Below are 20,491 nucleotides of genomic sequence, written 5' to 3' on the forward strand. Positions count from 1 at the left end.
TTTTCTTTAAACAGAGTAAGTGATATCTCACTCAGGTTCTTTGTACTATGCCTGGGATATACTGTTCCTTGTCCTCATCATTTAGATATTCATTTAATGTTCCCTTTCAGAGAGGCCTTCACTGACCACCCAAGGAAAAGAAGCCATTCCAAAAGTCAGTTTCTCAATACCTTAAGTTTCTGCCAAGAGCTTAACAGTATCTAATATTTGTATTTGTTTTTTACCTGCTTTCTCCATTAAAATGTGAATTCCAAAACTTTATTCCTGTGTGTTTAGACTATATCCCTAGCCCATTGTGCAGTGTTCAGCTTCACCGTAAAGTGATAGAGAATCTTTTGAGAATGCAGTTGCCTTTATTTTTTACTTTCTTTGCCAACCTTCCTGATCTGTACTACAATGTCCTGAATGGACCCAAGTTCAGGAAAACAGTGCCTTACTTTCTTAGGCCTTAAGTTAGATTCAGCCCTCAGTTACCAACCAGACTCTTCATTCAGTACATAGTTGGATTTTTCCATGATTTGTTGACCACCGAGTTAACTTACCCATCTGAGCATAAAAGATTGACACAGCTTCTGGTTTGATTTTAATATAGCACTTTTTGAGGTCTTGTTTCATGCACTTAATTTACCACTGAAATGCTCTCAAATGAGCCAGAAGGATTGGTTAAGCAGTTGTCACTTACATTCATCTTGTTAAGGCATTAAAAGTTACAAAATACATAATAGAGCTTGGTACCTGAACGGAAACATAAGATCATTGATCTCATTTTTAGTAGTTAACTTGTGAGTTTAAAGTTAACTAGCTATACTGTTTTTGGTTTAATAAATGACTTGCTTTGTCCCTGACTGAAGAAGTTTCTGTTGGTCTAGCAGATAAGGGCTGAAGAGGAAAATTATGACTTAATAATGATGAAAGGTATGTGAATGGATCTGTAAAATGAAGAAAGATGCTGAAATATAGGACATCCTTCATTCTACAACTGGAAAAAATGTCTAAAATAGCTTCTTTATTTTGAGCCACAGCACGGGCAACACCAACAACACAATACCTTACAAGGATTTCTTTTTTTGTATTTTACAGCGAGTCCAAATTTCTCTTTAGTAGTGTTAACATATTCTTTTGTACCATTCACTATCATTTCGATATTGTTGATGCTTTCTCCTTGCTCCTCTACTAAAAGAGATATCTGAATGAAAAGGTCCCTTAAATCTTTTATTTGGTTCTCCAAATTAACAAGTTCCTTGTGTCTTTGTTCTATCTCTGAGAGTTGTGCTTTAGTGATAGTGATTTCTGTAAGTAAGCTTTCATTAAAAACTTCCCATTTGCCTTGATAAAGCATATCATTTACTTCTTCTTCAGGCACTTCTTTTCCAGCAACTTCAAGCTGACGGAAAATAAATGTCTTGCACTTCTCCTGCTTTGCTGCTAATGTGTCATTGTATGTAAACATTGTTTGCTGAAATTGGCGGAACATCGCAGCATGCTGAGATTTAAGTATCCTTGTCACCACTGCTGATGGACCATTTTCAGCCTCTGACTTCATAACTTCTTTTACTAAATCATCCAAACCTCTGTTAATGTGTTCTGCTTGTATTTTTATCTCCTTTGTAATGCTAGACTCTCTCTTAAGTAGACTAAACCTTCTCATTGAAGCCACCAGACTTCTCTGTTGCTGCCCAAATTTTTGAACATCATCTGTCAAATTGTTAATACTCTCCTGTAGTTTTTGGATCTCATGTAAGTGTCTCTCAGCTACCGGCTCTCTTTCATAAATAACAGCTTGCTGCAAAAACACCCCTTGTTCTTCTGCTTCTGTAGTCAACACATGCCTGTCTCTGGAGAGTTCGATTTCTTTTGTTCGTTGCTTTAGTTCTTGAAGTCGGTCTTTCATCTTCCGTTTCCTTTTAAGAAGCAAAAATGATTGTGTTGAACAAAGAAAAGTTTGGCATTTTCTCTCAGTAACGGTTGGCTTCACATAGCTAATGTGTGTCTCCCAGGAAAAATCCTCCTAGTTTTCTGAAAAGAGTTTGAAAAATTAGAAAAATCAGTAAGTATTTCCTCATAAAGATAACTGAATAGGAAAAGTAATGTAAAATAATTTATAAGTTACTGCATACCCTGTGGGCCTACTATGAGTCCTGTTCGGTTGGGTGAAATAGCTGAGAAAGCAGTGATAGAGATACAGTTGCCCCCAAATAAGTAGTTCAGTCTCATCTCATGATTCTGCCATTTAATAGATTTTTGTGCATCTAGAGGATATATCTTAAAATGGAAGATTTGACCATATCTTCAACTTTTAGGAGTAAAAGGGCACTTTGAAAATGCCCTTATTACTAAAGATATTGTTCCTAATTAATTTGGTCTATGTGATGTTAAACTCATTTGCTAAATATGCATTTTAGTGACAGGGCAGATTCCATAGGAAAGATGGAAGCAATATAGATAATATTGGATTTTTTTTTAAAATTTCTGAGGCTTCTAGATTGATTAACACATTTGACATAGCATTGTTTTTTTATCTATTATATACACATATATATGTATATATATATACATATCCATTATATCCACATATGCTTGGTTTGATTATGCTGATTCCTTATTCTTAGCATTCCTTTGCAAAGATATCCAGACTTAGAACAAAATTTCTACCAATTCATATTAAGTGCTATTTTTTCAGAAATGACAATATATAAAATGCTATTTTGGGGTGCTGATAGGGTTGACATCACATCCTGTGTTGGTAGTTATCCACAGGATTAAATTTGGTGTACATTATATATACACACACACATATACATGCACACACATATATACGTATATAATTTATATATACATATATATGTGTTTAGGTCTATACACATGTATGTATATACATATATAATTTATATGTACATGTATTGATTTATGTATATGTACTATATATACACTCACTGTTATGCATATATATAAAATGAAATGAGTAAGGGGAATGCAAACTGATGTATTCTCTGGAAAACAGTATGGAGTTTCCTCAAAAAGTTAGAAATAGAACTACCCTATGATCTAGCAATTGCATTACTAGATATTTACCCAAAGGATACAAAAGTAATAATCCAAAGGAATACATGTACTCCTATGTTTATAACAGTATTATTTACTTCCAAATTATGGACGTGTTGTGTGTGTGTGTGTGTGTGTGTGTGTGTGTGTGTGTGTGTATGTTATCTCACTGGAATTTAGATAAAAACAAAAATATATTTAAAAAGACAATCCATGTTAATAAAATATTTTCATAGAACATCTTGACTTTAGAAGGGCATTTAATAATGCCTTTCATGATATTTTTGCAGATAAGAAGCTGTTGGGGAGTTACAAATAGTGTGTTGAACCACACATAATACCAGTATAAGCCAGAGAAAAATCAGCCAGTATTGCTAATGTTATGCTGTTATGCTATGGGATGTAAGTGTTTGATATTGCTTATGCAAATATTTTTATCAGTGATTTGGGTGTTGTCACAGAGGCATACTTATCAAATATGTTGATGACACATAATTTGGAGAGATCTTCAAGTACAGAGTTGGGATTCAAAGATTAAAATATCATAGAACACTCTACTAAAAGGAACAAAATTATGTTTAACCAGGACGGATATAAAATATTGCAACTAATCGTTTAGAAAGCATCTTTATATCTATAAAATGGAAGATCCTATCTTCATAGCAGTGCTGATCAAAATAACTGGAGGTTTTAGTTGATTATGAGCTTTGTATCAGAATAATCATTATGCTTTCATGAATAATATTGTCATGTCTAGATTGACTAAGAAAGATATTTGTTCCACTGACTTTATGTTAGTCAAAGCAAATGAGAGAAGGACTGTGTTAAGTTCTGATGTTTTGAGATAAGAATTCAAAAATTGGGAATTTCCATACTATCACGGGAAGGTTGAGATTGGAAGACAATCTCAGGGACATAATACAAGGAGAATCACTGAAAAGAATGGAAATACTTTTCCTGCAACAGAGATGTAGGGAGTATCTACAACTGTTTTCTGAAATGTGTAGGTCTGTATGTATAAGAGGGACCAGACTTAACTTGGCATTAATCCAAGAGACATGAGTGGAAATTACATGGAGAGAGGTTTGATTCAGTGTAAAGAAGACTTTTCAAATGAGTTGAGTTGTCCCAAGATAGAATGAACTGCTTCATGAGTTAATAGGCTTGTTGTCACTGGAGATGTTCAAGATTCTTGATTGATGACCCAGTTGATGATGTGGAAATGAGGCCTGCATTGCACGAAAAGTTAAACCAGTGTCCTAATAATATTCCTTTGGTTTTAAAGGACTGACATTCTGTCAAATAATTATTGAGGCTTACTATATGCAAAGTTTTAAATACTGTAGTATTTATTTAATAGTACCTGTTCTGGAATAATTTACTCTCTGAGGGGAGATGGGCAATATACAATTAAACAAATAAATGAGACAATTTTAGATCTTGATGGATCAATTAAGCAAATCTTCTCTAAGGTGGTATTTGAACTATGAGACCTACTGTTGAGAAGATGAAGAGCCATGGGATAGTACCCAGGCTGTAGGAAATGGGGTGCCACGGCAATGAATGGGATTCCAGAAAGAAGCCTTATAAGTTAGCTAATCAATTTCCACATTTTTCTTATGGGAAAGTTGAGAATCAGAAAAGTTAAATGTCTTACCCAGAGCTTGTTAATGGTAGTACTGGTTAAATAATGCAAGATTTCCTGGCTTCTAGACTAGTGCTTCTTCCAGTGTGAGATATATAATATAAATTTCCCAGAATATATATATATATATGTAATATACATTATAATATATATATAATGTATATATATATGTATATATATAATGTATATAATATACATTATATATATATTACATAAAGCTGGGATCATCTATATGCTCTTTTGTATTCAGTATTTTATTAAATGTCTGATGATCATGCTGGTGAAGATATTTAAAAACACTCAAAAACATTGGGAAGTGATTGTAGAAACTTTTTCTCATGTGGCAACTTTGTGAAAGCAGAATTACCACCCATAATTTACTATATACTTCTGGTAAAGACTCACCCTCTTTCTGGTGTAGAGGGAGGTTGATGCTAAAAAGTCAGTTAGCTTAATGATGTGTCTTGAATAGCTCCCTACTGTTCTTTGTTTGGTTTAGCATTATTTATTACTTCCTTATCTATATGCTGTCTCTGGTATTACCTTATTGATGCTGACAATAAACCCCTCCCCTTAGTGCTTAGGATGTCAGGTTGCTTGTAAACTTTGTCTTTTTTTATTTTTTTTTTGGCTGAGGTAATTTCTTTATTTTACACTGCTTTTCTTCCAATCTCCCCCTCAACTTTATTGAGGAATAATTGAAAAATATAATTGTATATTTTTAAACTGTTCAGTGTGATGACTTCATATACATTGTGGAATGATTACCAGTTTCAACATAATGAATACATCCTTCACTTCACATAATTAGCCTTTTTTTGCATGTGTGGTTAGAATACTTATGATGTACTCTGAGCAACTTTCAAATATATACACCATATTATTAACCACAGTCCCCATGCTGTACTTTATATCCTCAGAACCTATTTTTCTTTAAATTGAAAGTGTGTACTCTGACCTATCTCTGCTCATTTCAGTCTTTCCCCAGCCACCATTCTATTTCTATTCTGTTTCAATGAAATCAAATTTTTTTTTTTTTTTTAAGATTCCACATGTAAGTGACACAATACAACATTTCTCTTTCTCTGTTTGGCTTATTTCACTTAGCATAATGTCCTCCAGTTTCATCCATGTTGTTGCAAATGTAGAATTTCCTTCTTTTATTTTTTAATTTTATTTTTTTTAATTTGCATCCAAATTAGTTAGCATATAGTGCAACGATGATTTCAGGAGTAGATTCCTTAGTTCCCCTTACCCATTTAGCCCACCCCCCCCCCACAACCCTCCAGAAACCCTCTGTTCTCCATATATATGAGTCTCTTATGCTTTGCCCTCATATATATATATGATGTATATATACATTTTATATATATATATATATGTATATATATATATATATATATATACCACATCTTCTTTATCCATTCATCCATCGATGGACGTTTGGGCTCTTTCCATAGTTTAGCTATTGTCGATAGCGCTGCTATAAACATTGGGGTGCATGTGCCCCTTCGAAACAGCATATCTGTATCCCTTGGATAAATGCCTAGTAGCGCAATTGCTGGGTTGTAGGGTACTTCTGTTTTTAGTTTTTTGAGGAACCTCCATACTGTTTTCTAGAGTGGCTGCACCAGCTTGCATCCCCAAAACTTTGTCTTTTTTAAATTGGCTTTTTAAATATGATTTTTTCCTCCTCAAATTAGCACACATAGACAGTTTAAGAAGTCAAATCACTTCAAAGCTTGTAAAGATATACAGCCGACCGTTGCCTGCCCCACCATGCCTCATTTCCATTTTCCCATTCCCAAAGGCAGTTGTTTCCAGCCCCTGAGCTGTATGTTACTTTTAAACTCTCTGTTTCTAGGTAATTTGCTTCCATAGGTGTTTCTGCTTTTTCAGTTTTAAATATTCTATTGTATCTCTGCTATGAAAGATGTGGTTTAACCACATTATACCCCCAGTCTTCCCTCAATTTTTCCCTCTCAGTATAGTTATATCACAATTTTTGGTTAGTATTCTGTGTTTACATTATTCTCACTACCCAAATATTACATATACCAGAGTCACAAAAGGTAGTATGGCTATATTTTCTTTCTCAGATAATTTTTTTCATTGTTTCTAGGCCTTTTCAGTGGATAAGGCTAGGAAATGTGTATTTTCACTTTAAGAAAGCTTTTTGTTGAAGTATTTGCACATATACAGAAAGTGTCCCAAATAAAAATGTATAGTTTGATGATTTTTCACAAAGTGAACACATCCATGTCACCACTACTCAGATCAAGAACCATGTAACTTTTAAATTTCTCTTGAAAATACTAATTACCTCAGGTTTTTAGTTGCTTAATTTTGTACATGTGCATTACTACTTCACTCTAAACTCTTGACTTGAACTGAAAATACCCTCTTAATATATTCAAATATAGTAGTTATTTTTCTTTTATTTCATGTTGTTATTCCATCTTCTGAGGCTTCTTTCTCGAAACCCTCTAGTATGACCTGATTTACTACACAGCTTCTATGTTTGGATGTTTTTCTCTTTTCTTGTGTATTATCTCCTCCTGATTCCTAGTTCCTCATCTCTATTCTTGGTTTATTCCCTTGATTTGGGGGCATACCATAGTTTCCTTTTAAAACATAAATGTGGTGATCACTTATATTTCTGAAAACATTTTTATTCTATCCTTAATACTGGAATGACAGATTTTCTGCAGATATAATTCTTACTTGGAAATTATATTCCATTGAATTTTGAAAACCTTGCTGCATTTTTATCTAACATTCTTTGTCGCCCTTAAGAAATCTGCCATAGAATTCCTGGTATTTTAAATAGGATCGTTTTTTTTCCCCTTCCTTTCATAAAAGTCTTGGCCTTTTCTTTTTAATCTCAGTGTTCTGAATTTTCACAATAACATGACTTGGGATACATCTTTTTGCATTTATTTGCTGGAAGTTGAATGATTTTTCAGTCTGGAAATTGATGTATTTAGGGTTTTTTTGGGGGGGGGAAGGAGGTTCCTAATTTTTCAAAAACTTCATCTTTTCCTTTCTCTTTGTATTACTTTCCTTAAAATTCCCCTTATTTGGATGTTAACTTTCTTAGCTATTCCTCTAACTTCCTTAGTGTCTGAAAGGTAAAGTGACTTGCCGGAGGCCACATAACTAAAAAGTGACAGAACCTCATTCAGATACAAGACTGCCTGATTGCAGATCTGTTCTTTTTCTGATTTCTATAGTGACTAGAAATAGGTTATCCTAGTGAAATATGCTCTAAATGAAGTTGATCTATATCAAATAGTGTTTTTAGTATAAGTACTATAATAAATTAGTGTAATTACTATAAAGACTAAAATAAAGTTCTTGCAGAAGGTAATATAGTATATCAGAGCTAAAATAATTATGTTGTTTGCAGCTTTATTATAACCTGTAGTATAATTAGACCAAATTAAGCACTTTACAGTTTAGAAGAGGAAAAAGATTTAATTCTATCTCATATACCTATGTGACAGAAAGTCTCCAAGAATCTTTGAATCCTATCCTTGATACCATGGTAGAGATAGGTATTGTTATATTTTGTTTAGGCTCACAGTCATAGGCTGAGATAAGAGAGATAAGAAGTAATACTTCATTTCTATATATGTACACAGATTTCTGTTTTCTTCTAACCTGTTACTATGAATTCTTACAGCTACAATGTATATACTATGCTTTATATGGTTATGTTGTTTTTTGCACTTTTATTTTTGAAAAAACTGACTTTTATCCTTGATAACATGGGAAAAAGAAAAGACTGAGTATTAGAGGCTCAGATGAGAGATGGGGGTGGTAGGGACCAAAACAAAACAGATTCTGATTTTTATATTCATGAAAATTAAGTCCTGTTTAATGCTTATCTATGGCTAGGTAGTTTTTGGCAATGCTTAAATTTCACAGTTCTCAAGAACCGCAATGTCTCCAACTTTCTCCTTGGTTGCATGGTTTAGAACAAATCCTGAAACAACCCCCTCTAACATTTTTATGGCTGGATAGATATGGTTTTGTTTGTTTGTTTGTTTGTTTTAATTAGCAATAAGTGATCAGTGCCATCAAAAGCCTTTTTCTCAAGCATCATAGTTTGAAAAAATGTTTTAAGGAATAGAATATTTCAGATTGCTATTGTAACACAGTATGCCTTTGTAAGTGCTTTTAGAAAAGTAAATTTTACTGTCACTGATTTTGGAAACCAACACATTTGACTCTCACCCTTGTTAAGGTTGTCTTTTCCTGGGTTTCTGTTCTTGAAAGATTAGTTCCCTTGTGTACCTCATTTTAATATTTGTTTTTTTTTCACATTTTAATATTTGAATAAAACATGCTTCAAGGAATCCTTCAAAATATGTTGATAGTATTTTCTATTCATTAATACTAATAATTTTTCCAGAAAAAATCAAGTAAATATTCCACATCTTTTATTCTGTAGGTGTAGATATGTTACTGATATTAAAGGAAAAACAGACTTCCTTTCAGTGCTATGTATCATGGCATGCATATTATAGTAAATAATGTTTATATAAAATCAGCGATACAGTTTATACTGTGTTGATCTTCATTTATAGATCCAATGCCTTTCTTTCTTTTCCTTTTTTAAATGTTTTATTTTTTTTGAGAGACAGCATATTTCTTTTGAACATTTAAAGTGTATTTATGTTAAAGATACCTTAAATTATTAGATTCTTTCTGGTTTCTTAGGAATAAATTCCTTTGTTGTGGCCACAGTCTGTTTCTTCTGGCGGTGGGCAGGTGTATTTTGTGACCTTTGTCAGTAGTAGGTGATTATATTATACAAGGATGTCCTGAGTGCTCTGCATTATGGATACATCCTTAACCCATTTTTTGTTTGTTTGTTTGTTTTTGGCATGACTAGGGCCCTCTGGAGTTTGTCTTCTTAGCCCAGGTACTATAAATATGGGCTTGATTTTTCTCTAGTGCTTTTTCTATAGCCCAGGTGTATACATATGGGTCTGGATTTTTTTCTTACTGATTTTTATAGCCTCAGTGGATACCTCACCTCCCATTGTAATCCTGACATTAAATCCAATAGAGATTTTCCTGTAACTGTATATGAACTATATTCTATTTTTTTCTAGTTTACCACTTTAGGAAGCTCAGTTTTAGTCCCCTATTATGCACAAATTCTAAACTGCAGCCTCTAAGGTAAAGTATTTGCATGGAGTTAGCTTTAATTCCTGCTTTCCATTTTGGCTGTGTGTTGCCTCTTCAATTCTAGCATCTGGAAATTTCCCTTTCTTACTTCAAATGTAATGATGCAATTTTAAATTTTGTGCTTTTTCCCTTAAGACTACATCAAACATGTCTACATGTTTTGTTTTGTTTTGTTTTTTTTAATGTGTTTTATTTTGAGAGAGGGAGAGAGAAGTCCCAAGCAGGCTCCGCGCTGTCAGTGTGAGCCTGATGTAGGGCTCCATCTCACAAATCATGTGAGTTGAAACCGTGAGTCGAAAGCTTAATCAACTGAGCCACCCAGGCACCCCGTACTTCCATATGTTTGTGGCAAGAGGGTGAGATATCTGTATATCTTGACTGAAAGTCATAGGTGATTATCTTTACAGAGTTAACATAGTTCAGAATGTTCCTTAAATTCTTCTTAATCTGCCCCAAAATTGACTTAATGTAGGAGATACTCAGTTGCACTTACATGTTACATATAAATTGTATTTCCTAGTAGTTACCTTCTCATAAGTACATACATAACTACTTCCAATTTAACCTCTTAATTTTACAGCTTCATAAATTAGAATATTAAGTAAAGTGAGACATGTAAGTATATTAGAATTTGAAAGTTGGAAGAGACAGGGTTCATGAAGCCATAAATGTGTAATTGCTTAGGCTACATGAAATTGATGAGACTACCATTGTATATAATCTTTCTGTACCTTAAATGTATTTTTCTTAATGTTGGAAGATTTCTATCCAAATATGAATCCTCTGTCAGTATGTTTAGCTTACTGTGTTGCTATACAATTTTTAATTGTACTGTTAATAACTGACTTATCTTGAGCTTAAACAGGATATTTGCAAAAAGAAAGAAGACTAATTTATAAATATGGTAATCAACTTTGACAATTTGTTCTGGGAAATAGAAAAGTAAACTGTATGACGTAAAACTTTCTCCGCCCTATTACAAACAGGGAACATTCTCAGAAACAGAAATATGAATAAAAATTACCTAATGCTTTAAGAAACATACACCCTGAGACAGATATTTACAGATTTATAGATTTTTTTTTTAGTAAGAAATTTCTTTCTACAGTTACTGTATTAAATACACTATTTTAATAAATGTAACCAGTTTTTATCCAACATGAAATAGAGTATTCTTTTGCTTTTATGTGTGAAGACAACTTGTAACATTTTCCTAATTCAAAGTGAAAGCATCTGTTCATGGAAAATTCACCTCTTGGGCTGCTTAAATATGGAAAGCAAACTAAAAAGAAATATTGAAAATTGCATATATTTTCTCAGAGTTTAAATTATCTCATATTTTTTATAATGCAGTCTTTCAGTACTTTTTTATTCCACTCATTTGTTGTAAATAAATTGTTAAATTACCTTGCGTAATGTAACAATAAGACCATTTTTGTTTAAATATTTAAGACTTTGGTATAATTTTAAACTCCCACTTATCTTATTAAGCTGTACATACATGAAAAGATTTTTATATTTAGTTTAAAACTACATAGCCATGGAGATAATGTGCTCTAAATATATCATAGCCAACTTTCAAGTCCACCCTTAAAACATTTAATAAAAGTCATTATTATTTTGATTGAAAATGGGCTATTTATTAAGATCTAACATGGTAGGAATTATAAAATAACTTTGAAGAAATATCAAAAAATGAAATAGGTTTTGGTTAAGCTTCTATAGATTACTTAATTCTGAACATATCAGACTACCTATATATGTGTTGCATTTAAATAGTACTGACTTAAGTTTTAAAACCATCAAATCAAATATATTTACATTAAGTTTTATAATTTAAGTACTTAGGACATACTTAAACATTAAAATATAGAATATACTGAAACATTGAAAATCTGAGCACTTTGATATTTTTACTGTAGTCCTTTTACAACAAAGTTATTATCTAATTTCTTCCAATTTGAAAGATTTTCAGAAACAATGAAGAAATTAAGATCTTACAGGAAATTATCTTAACTTTAAGAATATTATACATGTGTGTCAATGTGTATATGTGTGTGGACATAAGTGTCTTTTCACAATTAAATGTAAAAGTATTCTGAAAGTAAGCACAGTATGACTAATTTATAGTCTACAAAAGAAAGCATTTTAAGTTTGTTTTTAGAGGATCTGATTTTCTAGTGTTTCCAAAATGAGAAGTTATTTTTTAAAGGAATTAAAAGAAAAAGTTGATTTTTATTATAGTGGTTTATTTCAAAAAGCTCTAAACCCAAACCTTGTTCAAGATATAGCAGTATAAATGAACAGATCAGTTACCTGGTCGAAATCTAAGCAAACCAGTAACTTTAAGTATCTGTTGAGCTATTTTTAAATGTCACACATTTCAGTCTATGGATGTCTTGCATTGAAAAATACAAAAAAGTAGTTTTATTTACCTTTGTCTTGTTCTTTTTGTTGCTTTTCCACCTGCAGTGTCGGAGTCCTGCCCTTGAGAGAACAGCTGAATTATCTGTAACGTTTCAATCAAATTATTTAAGCCCGTGTCTTATAGTTCACAGGCTAATTTCTGTATGGTTTTCATCTAGTTAATGTAATTGAAAGCCAAATAATGAAGTCAAATAAGTTAGACGTAGAGTTGTCCTTTTGCTGTTAGTATCAAATGAGAAGAACAAATTGCTTGCTTCACACCTGGAGGATCCGGTTTTGCCTGTTAGCTGCCTATTCTTTAGATTAAAGGAAGATCATTTTCATTGGAGCTAGCCGGTAACAGGAAGTCCTTGTTAAACTGCCTACATAGAGCATTTGGCACAGGCTCTGTAATTTTGATCTTGGATTATGCATAAAAGATATTATGAAAAAGGTGGTTTGTCTTTAAATAGATGTTACTTTGCTTTCTTTAGGTATTAAAACTTGCTAAATATTACAGAATTTGGAATAAATAGGAATGGAAACAAGCTTGGGGTGAAGACTTTTTGTTCCATTTACTCTAAGATGATAGAATTCTGCTTTATTTTAGGAAATCCCAAGGGCTTACCTCATGAAATCATTGAATTTCAGAACCATACCAGCCAGAAAAGAGCTCATATTTAAACCTTCCACGTCACTCTTCTTTTTACTTATACTTGCTATTTTCACTTTAAAATAGTTTCAGCATAGAAAACCTAAAGGTGTGCAGCAATATGTGATACTGTTTATAATATACAGTATAACAATTCAAAATTAATTTTCACTGGAGTGAAATACTTACAGGAAGGATTAGAAATGAAATTTCTCTCACCTTACCGAATTTTCTTACTCTCCCTTTTTTGCTGCCTGAGTTGTTATGATTTGAGGGTAAGAGGAGGGAAATTGCTATATCCTTGGAATGTTTCCAAAATAAGAAATAACTCATCACACACTTACTCTTCACAGCACTCTTTGTGACAACAAGTCACTGGAAACAACCCAAAAGCCCTTCCATGTAGGCCTGAATGAATGGAACATCTGTATAATGACTTCTGTATTCAGCCTTCCCTGTAGGCTGAATAAATGGAACGTCTGTATAATGACCGTTTTATTCATTAATAAAGAATATAGTTATAAAAAAGATTTCTTTATACTACAGGGTAATTGTAGAATTTACAATTAAAAAAAGCATGCTAGTGCACAAAAGTGTATATAGTGTAGTAGTTTTTGAGGCAAAAAGGAAAGGTGGATATACACACAAATACTCCTCCCCCCCACGAATCAATAATGGTGAATTTCCATAGTCTCCAAATTGTGTACTTGAAAATACCATTTCCCCCATATATATGTTTATATGTTCAAAAAGAAGCAATGGGAGGATGAGCTAAAAACTAATGAAAATAGTTACCTAGATGAGAATGGAAGGAATAGAGAGAGGGACAGGGACAGAGATGGAAAATAGTTCTGATTGTACCTTGTTTTTACAGTTTTGAATTTGGAACCATACAAACGTTTTAAAAATTAAATCTTAAAATAATAAAACTGTATGTAAAAAGCAAAAGAAGCCTGAAACAAATGAACGTGGCTACATATCTAGATGTTGGCATAGCCACACAGAGAAGCATTATTCCAAGTAATTTTAAAAACCAGTATTTTGACTCATGCATCTTTTGTGGGATATATGTTAGAGACAAAAATAACCACAATGAGGTCTTAACCTGCATTTGGAAGTATTTTTAGTAATAATATTGGTATTGTGTTGAAACTCTTTATACTGTATGGTAAATTGTTAATGTTGGTGTGATTACAAACTGAAGTTTTTAAGTATAAGAAAAAAGAACTACAGGGGCGCCTGGGTGGCTCAGTCGGCTAAGCGTCTGACTTGGGCTCAGGTCATGATCTTGCGGTCCGTGAGTTCGAGCCCCGCATCAGGCTCTGTGCTGACAGCTCAGAGCCTGGAGCCTGTTTCAGATTCTGTGTCTCCCTCTCTCTCTGACCCTCCCCCATTCATGCTCTGTCTCTCTGTCTCAAAAGTAAATAAACGTTAAAAAAATTGAAAAAAAAAGAAAACATCTTTCCTTAAAAAAAAAGAAAAAAGAACCACAAATGAAGCTAACTAAAAACTAATATTTGATTTAAAATGGAAAAATCACTATGAGCTCATGATTTAATTTTTTTCTAAACCAATTTTTCCTAGCTCTATCCACTGAAAGGTTCTAGAAGCAATGGCAAGTCAATAGCAGTAAATGCCCATAGTCCCCAGATTGTGGTCTTTAAAATACCAGTTCCTTCCTTACTGAAAGGAATCAGGGCACCTTAGAGAAACTGATGATTTCAGGTCTGGGACATTGTTTCTTTTCTTTCTTTTCTTTCTTTCTTTCTTTCTTTCTTTCTTTCTTTCTTTCTTTCTTTCTTTTTTAAGTTTATTCATTTTTGAGAGAGAGAGAGAGAGAGAGAGAGAGAGAGAGAGAGAGAGAGAGAGAGCATGAGCAGGAGAGGGGCAGAGAGAGAGGGAGACAGAATCCGAAGCAGGCTCCAGGCTCTGAGCTGTCAGCACAGAGCCTGACGTGGGGCTTGAACTCATGAACTGTCAGATCATGACCTGAGCTGAAGTTGGCCACTTAACTGACTGAGCCACCCAGGTGCCCCTGGGATATAGTTTCTTATGGGAAAGCAAAGAAGCTATCAAAGATTACTGGAGTTGTGCCAAAAGAACACAGGAGCTAGTTCAAAGAGGACTCCCAGTGACCAAAAATCTGTAACTTTGAGCCTCAAAAAAGAACACTGACTAAAATAAACTAAAACACATTATCATATACATGTGCGTTTGAGGATATTTAAGTAATCTCTACCGCCAATGTGTAGGCTCAAACTCCGGACCCTGAGATCAAGAGTCACATGCTCTTCTTCTGACTGAGCCAGCCAGGCACCTCTAAAATCCATGAGTTCATAATGATATCTATCCCTCCACAAACCAAAGAAAGCAACTTGATTACCTTTGGAGGTTGATAAGGCACCAATTCACTCTTAGGAAAGAGTGAATGAAATGGAAATGAAGCAAAGGATCAAACATTTATGTTGACTTTTATCTGAATTGTATTTAAGCATTATCGAGTAGTTGATGAAAGTTTATTCTTTAGACAAAACATAGCTAGTAAATTCAGCAGGAATATAGAACTAGAAAAATCATGATTTGATAAGCTCTTGTAAAATAATGAAATTAAGCAAAGGTCATTATGCCTGTTAAAATCATTAGATGAAAGAAAGGTTAGTCGGGAACTTTATTTTGGACGAATCAAGCTGACTCTAGACGAATCCACTGATCTATTATAATATCACTAAAGCTTGTATAACTAGATGTAATATTCCTTCTAAGTATCATATTAGCACTATCTATGCAATATGCTTGTCATAATTTCAACCAGTACATCTAACTACAGATGTCGCATCTACCGATGTGTATCTAATTACAGATACAGGAAATGCACGTTAAAATGACTTCATGAGGAGGGTATCAGCTGAATTGTACTAAACACAGGAAATTCTATAGAAATAGGGCTTGTTTTGTTTTACAAATAGATGTCATGGGAGGAAAAGAGGCGGTGGTGGTAATGTTGCAGGGGTGGGTGTGTTGGGACTGCAGATGATATTGATTCAGAAAGATTTAAACGAATACATTGTAATGTGTATCTTGTTTGGATCTGAATTTGGACATAACATAAAAAATATCAAGGAATGTTAATTTTTTTTTAGGCATGATAGTGTATTATGGTAATGTTTTTTTAATTTTTAAATTGCTGGGTGAAGTAACTTGACTGGGCAGGGCAAGTAAAAGATAGTAGATGAGCAAGAATGGCATAATGTTGATAATTTTTAAAGATAGGTGATAAGGGTTCATTAGATTTATTATTCTATATATTTGTTAAATAACATATTTGGCTCTGAAATGTCTGTCAAACCCTGACCATGACAGTGTTTTATTAAACTTTTGTCCTCTGCCATCTGATAGGCAAACGGTGTTATTTTGTAGTAATTCCTATTTTTCAATAATTTATTTTAGTTTTTCATTTGTTTTTCCTCAATATGTTCCTGATTGAGTGTCATGTTTTTTATGCCCAATACTATGCCAAATAAATTAAAAGTGGCCCCGGGGTGCCTGGGTGGCTCAGTCGGTTGAGCATCCGACTTCTGCTCAAGTCATGATCTCGTGGTTCATGGATTCATGCCCCTCACTGGGCTCTGTGCTGACAGCTCAGAGCCTGGAGCCTGCTTTGGATTCTCTCTGCCTCGCCCCCACTCGTGCTGTCTCTCTCTCTCTCTCTCTCTCTCTCTCTCTCTCTCTCTCTCTCTCAAAAATAAAAATAAAACATTAAAAAAAAATTTTTAAAACGTGGCCCCACCTCTCCAATAGGTTGCACATTTATGTGGACATATTCACACACTGAAAATATAGATGAACTCCAATAGTACAGGCTCAGAATGAACGTCTGGGTGTTTGAAAACATGATACAGTTTGTATTTTAAGAAGATAAGGACATGGGGTGCCTGGGTGGCTCAGGCGGTTGAGCGTCCAACTTCGGCTCAGGTCGTGATCTCGTGGTCCGTGAGTTCGAGCCCCACGTCGGGCTCTGTGTTGACACCTCAGAGCCTGGAGCCTGTTTCAGATTCTGTGTCTCCCTCTCTCTCTGACCCTCCCCTGTTCATACTCTGTCTCTGTCTCAAAAATAAATAAACGTTAAAATAAAAAAATAAAAAAAAAAGATAAGGACATAATTAATGTGAAAGCTGGAACTGATTGCTGAGGGCTGTGGAAACTAGCAGTCCACTTCTTTTTCTCTTTATAGCTTGTTTTGTTGTTGGCCTATTGACCTATTGCTTATTTTCTTGACACTTTTGTTTACTTGATTTCCTTTTATATAGGCCAAATCTTACAAACTTATTTTAGCAGTAATAAATAAAGTGAAAATGATAACATATATACTACAATACTCTCTAAAACCAGTATGTTTTGTAATCAGTAGGCTTAAATCTTTAGACTAAGAAGAACATGATCAAAATAATTCTAAGTGACTTTATGCTTATATATTTGCTATAAAACTACTTCATTTATGTCTCTCTAGGTTGGCAAATAAACAAGACAAGGAAGGGGCTTTAGGAGAAGCTGATGTGATTGAATGCCTATCTCTGGAAAAATTGGTCAATGAGCACAAGTGCCTATGTCAAATAGTAAGTTTTTGGTGATTTTTTGCCCTATGAGATATGTTTTTATAGAGGTGATAGGCAATTAGGTGGTAGGCAGCTAACAAAATAATTTATTAGTGTTTAAAAAAATTTTTTTTAACCCAGGAAATCACATTCTCCCTGTTCTGTTGATATTATTTAATACTATAACATTTGTTTTTCTGTTTGGTTGTTGCTTCCATAAACTATCTTTCATGATCTCCAAGACTTTAGATTTGCTTTTTGTTTAAGATATTGCTGATAGGAACTTTAAGTTACACAAACATGTCATGCTATAAATTTTGTAGAGGGGCGCCTGGGTGGCTCAGTCAGTCAAGTGTCTGACTTCAGCTCAGGTTGTGATCTCACAGTTTGTTGAGTTTGAGCCCACATCGGGCTCTGCTATCAGCTCAGAGCCTATTTCAGATCCTCTGTCCCCCTCTCTCTGCCCATCCCTCACTTGCTCATAGTCTCTCTTCCCCCCCACCTCAAAAATAAGTTAAAACAACAACAACAACAAAAAATTGTAGCATGCTCTACTATAAATACAAAATGTAAGCGTAGGAGAGGTTATCATGAGTTTGGAAGATTTTATCAGGAGAGTTATCCTACAATCTTAAGAAAGGTGGACAGAAGATTTAGTCACTCCTTCTGGCTTCAGAAGATGGCCATTAGGGTGTCAATCTTAAAAGATGTTCAATGCTATAAATTCCCTGGTATAAGGAATTAAACCTTTCTGCTGTTTTTAATAAGTAGGGGTATTTTTCTTCTGGCAGTGCAGTTTTGTCTTGCAATGAGTTTGTTTAAAATTATAATTGGCACTGTCGACTTCTTGTAATGTCTTTCACAGCTTACAGATATTATCCACAAAATAGATCAGATTATATGTACTAATGTTTAGTAATCATTGCAAAGGTGTGTTTTATAAGTTAAATAAACAGATGCTTCATATAACTAATTAATGGATTAGTTTTGATTTGCCAGTAATTACACTTAATAGTTTATAAACATTTTTGTGGAGAACTCTTAGTTTTAATCTTTAAGTCAAATAAATTTCGGTTTCTCAGGAACCTTGTTCAGCAGTCTTGGGCTACGGAAAGAAAATTGACAAGTCCATTAAAAAAGGCCTTTACTGGCTCCTACATATCATTGCAAGAGACTTTGATGCTTTAAATGAACGCATCCAAAGAGACACAACAGAACAGCGTGCTCTTGAAGAACAAGAGAAACGAGAGAGGGCTGAACGAGTGCGAAAATTACGAGAAGAAAGGTAAGTAGATTAATTTTGTACCACGGTGCATTTGAAAAGTCCAGAACCCCACAGTTTTATGAATAATTTTATAGTTTTGTCTATTCAGTTTCCCCTTGCTATATGAAGGAAGACACTAGGTAAATATTTTATTTCTGTGGATCTTTCTCTACACAAGTTTGAGTGAGAGGGTACTAATTTTCTTAGTGGTGTTATAGTAATTAAATTTATTCCGTAGGTATTTATTAATTCCCAGAATTTGAAGATTTTTCTCTCTTATTTCTTATGGGTACCATTAGTGTAGCGGTTCTCAATTCTTGGGGTGATTTTGTTTCTCAGAGGACATTTAGCAATGTCTGGAGACATTTTTACTTGTCACGGCTGGGAGTAGGTAGAGTGCTTGCTACTGGGATCTAACGGGTAGAGGCCAGGGATGCTGCTAAATATCTTGTGATACACAGGACCATCTCTGATAACAAAGAATTATTGGGCTCAATATGTCAATAGATTAAGAAAGCCTTCCTGGGGCACCTGAGTGGCTCAGTCGGTTAAGCGTCTGACTTTGGCTCAGGTCATGATCTATTGGTTTGTGAGTTCAAGCCCCATGTCGGGCTCTGTGCTGACAGCTCGGAGCCTGGAGCCAGCATCAGATTCTGTGTCTCCCTTTCTCTCTGCACCTCCCCTGCCCGTGCTCTGTCTCTCTCTGTCTCTCTCTCTCTCTCTCTCTCTCTCTCTCTCTCAAAAATGAGTAAACATTAAAAAAATGAAAAAGAAAGAAAGGAAGAAAGCAAGCAAGCAAGCAAGCCTTCTTTAGTCTAAGCAAAGATAGAAGGTAAGCTGCCAGTAGATCTATCAACTAAAGTAAAATCTGATCTTCATCACTAGTTTTGTCAGAAAGTAGATTAAATTGCAGTGTCTTGCTGCTGGTGGGAATGCAAACTGGTGCAGCCACTCTGGAAAACAGTATGGAGGTTCCTCAAAAATTAAAAATAGAACTACCCTACGACCCAGCAATTGCACTAGTAGGCATTTATCCAAGGGATACAGGTGTGCTGTTTCGAAGGGGCACATGTACCCCAATGTTTATAGCAACACTATTGACAATGGCCAAAGTATGGAAGAAGCCCCAATGTCCATTGATGGATGAATGGATAAAAAAGATGTGGTGTGTGTATATATATACGATGGAGTATTACTCAGCAATCAAAAAGAATGAAATCTTGCCATTTGCAACTACATGGATGGAACTGGAGGGTATTATGCTAAGCGAAATTAGAGAAAGACAAATATGACTTCACTCATATGAGGACTTTAAGATACAAAACAGATGAACATAAGGGACGGGAAGCAAAAATAATATAAAAACAGGGAGGAGGACAAACCAGAGACTCTTACATATGGAAAACAAACAGAGGGTTACTGGAGGGGTTGTGGGAGGGGATTGGGCTAAATGGGTAAGGGGGATTAAGGAATCTACTTCTGAAATCATTGTTGCATTATATGCTAACTAACTGGATGTAAATTAAAAAAAAAGTTGCAGTGTCTCGGTATTTTAAAAGATGTTTTTAAAATTATTTTTAAAATACGTTGCTTGAGAGCAAACTCTTAAATGGAATTTAGCAAACTCTGAATTAAAAAAAAGTGATTATATAACTTTTACCACGAAATCATTTATAATAATCTTAATGCTG

At 34.2% G+C, this 20,491-nt stretch overlaps 2 protein-coding genes across 6 annotated transcripts in view; one reads left to right on the top strand and one right to left on the bottom strand.

The window, feature by feature from the left end:
* ARL13B (ADP ribosylation factor like GTPase 13B) overlaps nt 1-20,491 on the top strand; it is a 69,985-nt gene that overhangs the window by 28,075 nt on the left and 21,419 nt on the right. For all 5 annotated transcript variants that reach the window (XM_043593907.1, XM_043593906.1, XM_043593909.1 and 2 more), the window contains 2 exons: nt 17,452-17,557; nt 18,619-18,821. In XM_043593907.1, coding sequence (XP_043449842.1) covers nt 17,452-17,557; nt 18,619-18,821 — 309 coding nt within the window. The remainder of the gene's footprint in view (nt 1-17,451; nt 17,558-18,618; nt 18,822-20,491) is intronic.
* On the bottom strand, nt 987-13,377 carry STX19 (syntaxin 19). Its single transcript, XM_043593912.1, has 2 exons — nt 12,322-13,377; nt 987-2,016 (listed from the first exon to the last, which is right to left on the bottom strand). The coding sequence occupies exon 2, from the start codon at nt 1,889-1,891 to the stop codon at nt 1,007-1,009; it is 885 nt and encodes a 294-aa protein (XP_043449847.1). The 5' UTR covers nt 1,892-2,016; nt 12,322-13,377; the 3' UTR covers nt 987-1,006.

Source organism: Prionailurus bengalensis, chromosome C2 (assembly GCF_016509475.1).
Source record: "Prionailurus bengalensis isolate Pbe53 chromosome C2, Fcat_Pben_1.1_paternal_pri, whole genome shotgun sequence".
Taxonomy (NCBI): Eukaryota; Metazoa; Chordata; class Mammalia; order Carnivora; family Felidae; genus Prionailurus; species Prionailurus bengalensis.

Coding starts and splice junctions, on each gene's coding strand:
- STX19 (XM_043593912.1), bottom strand. CDS start 1,891: ATGAAAGACCGACTTCAAGAACTAAAGCAACGAACAAAAGAAATCGAA.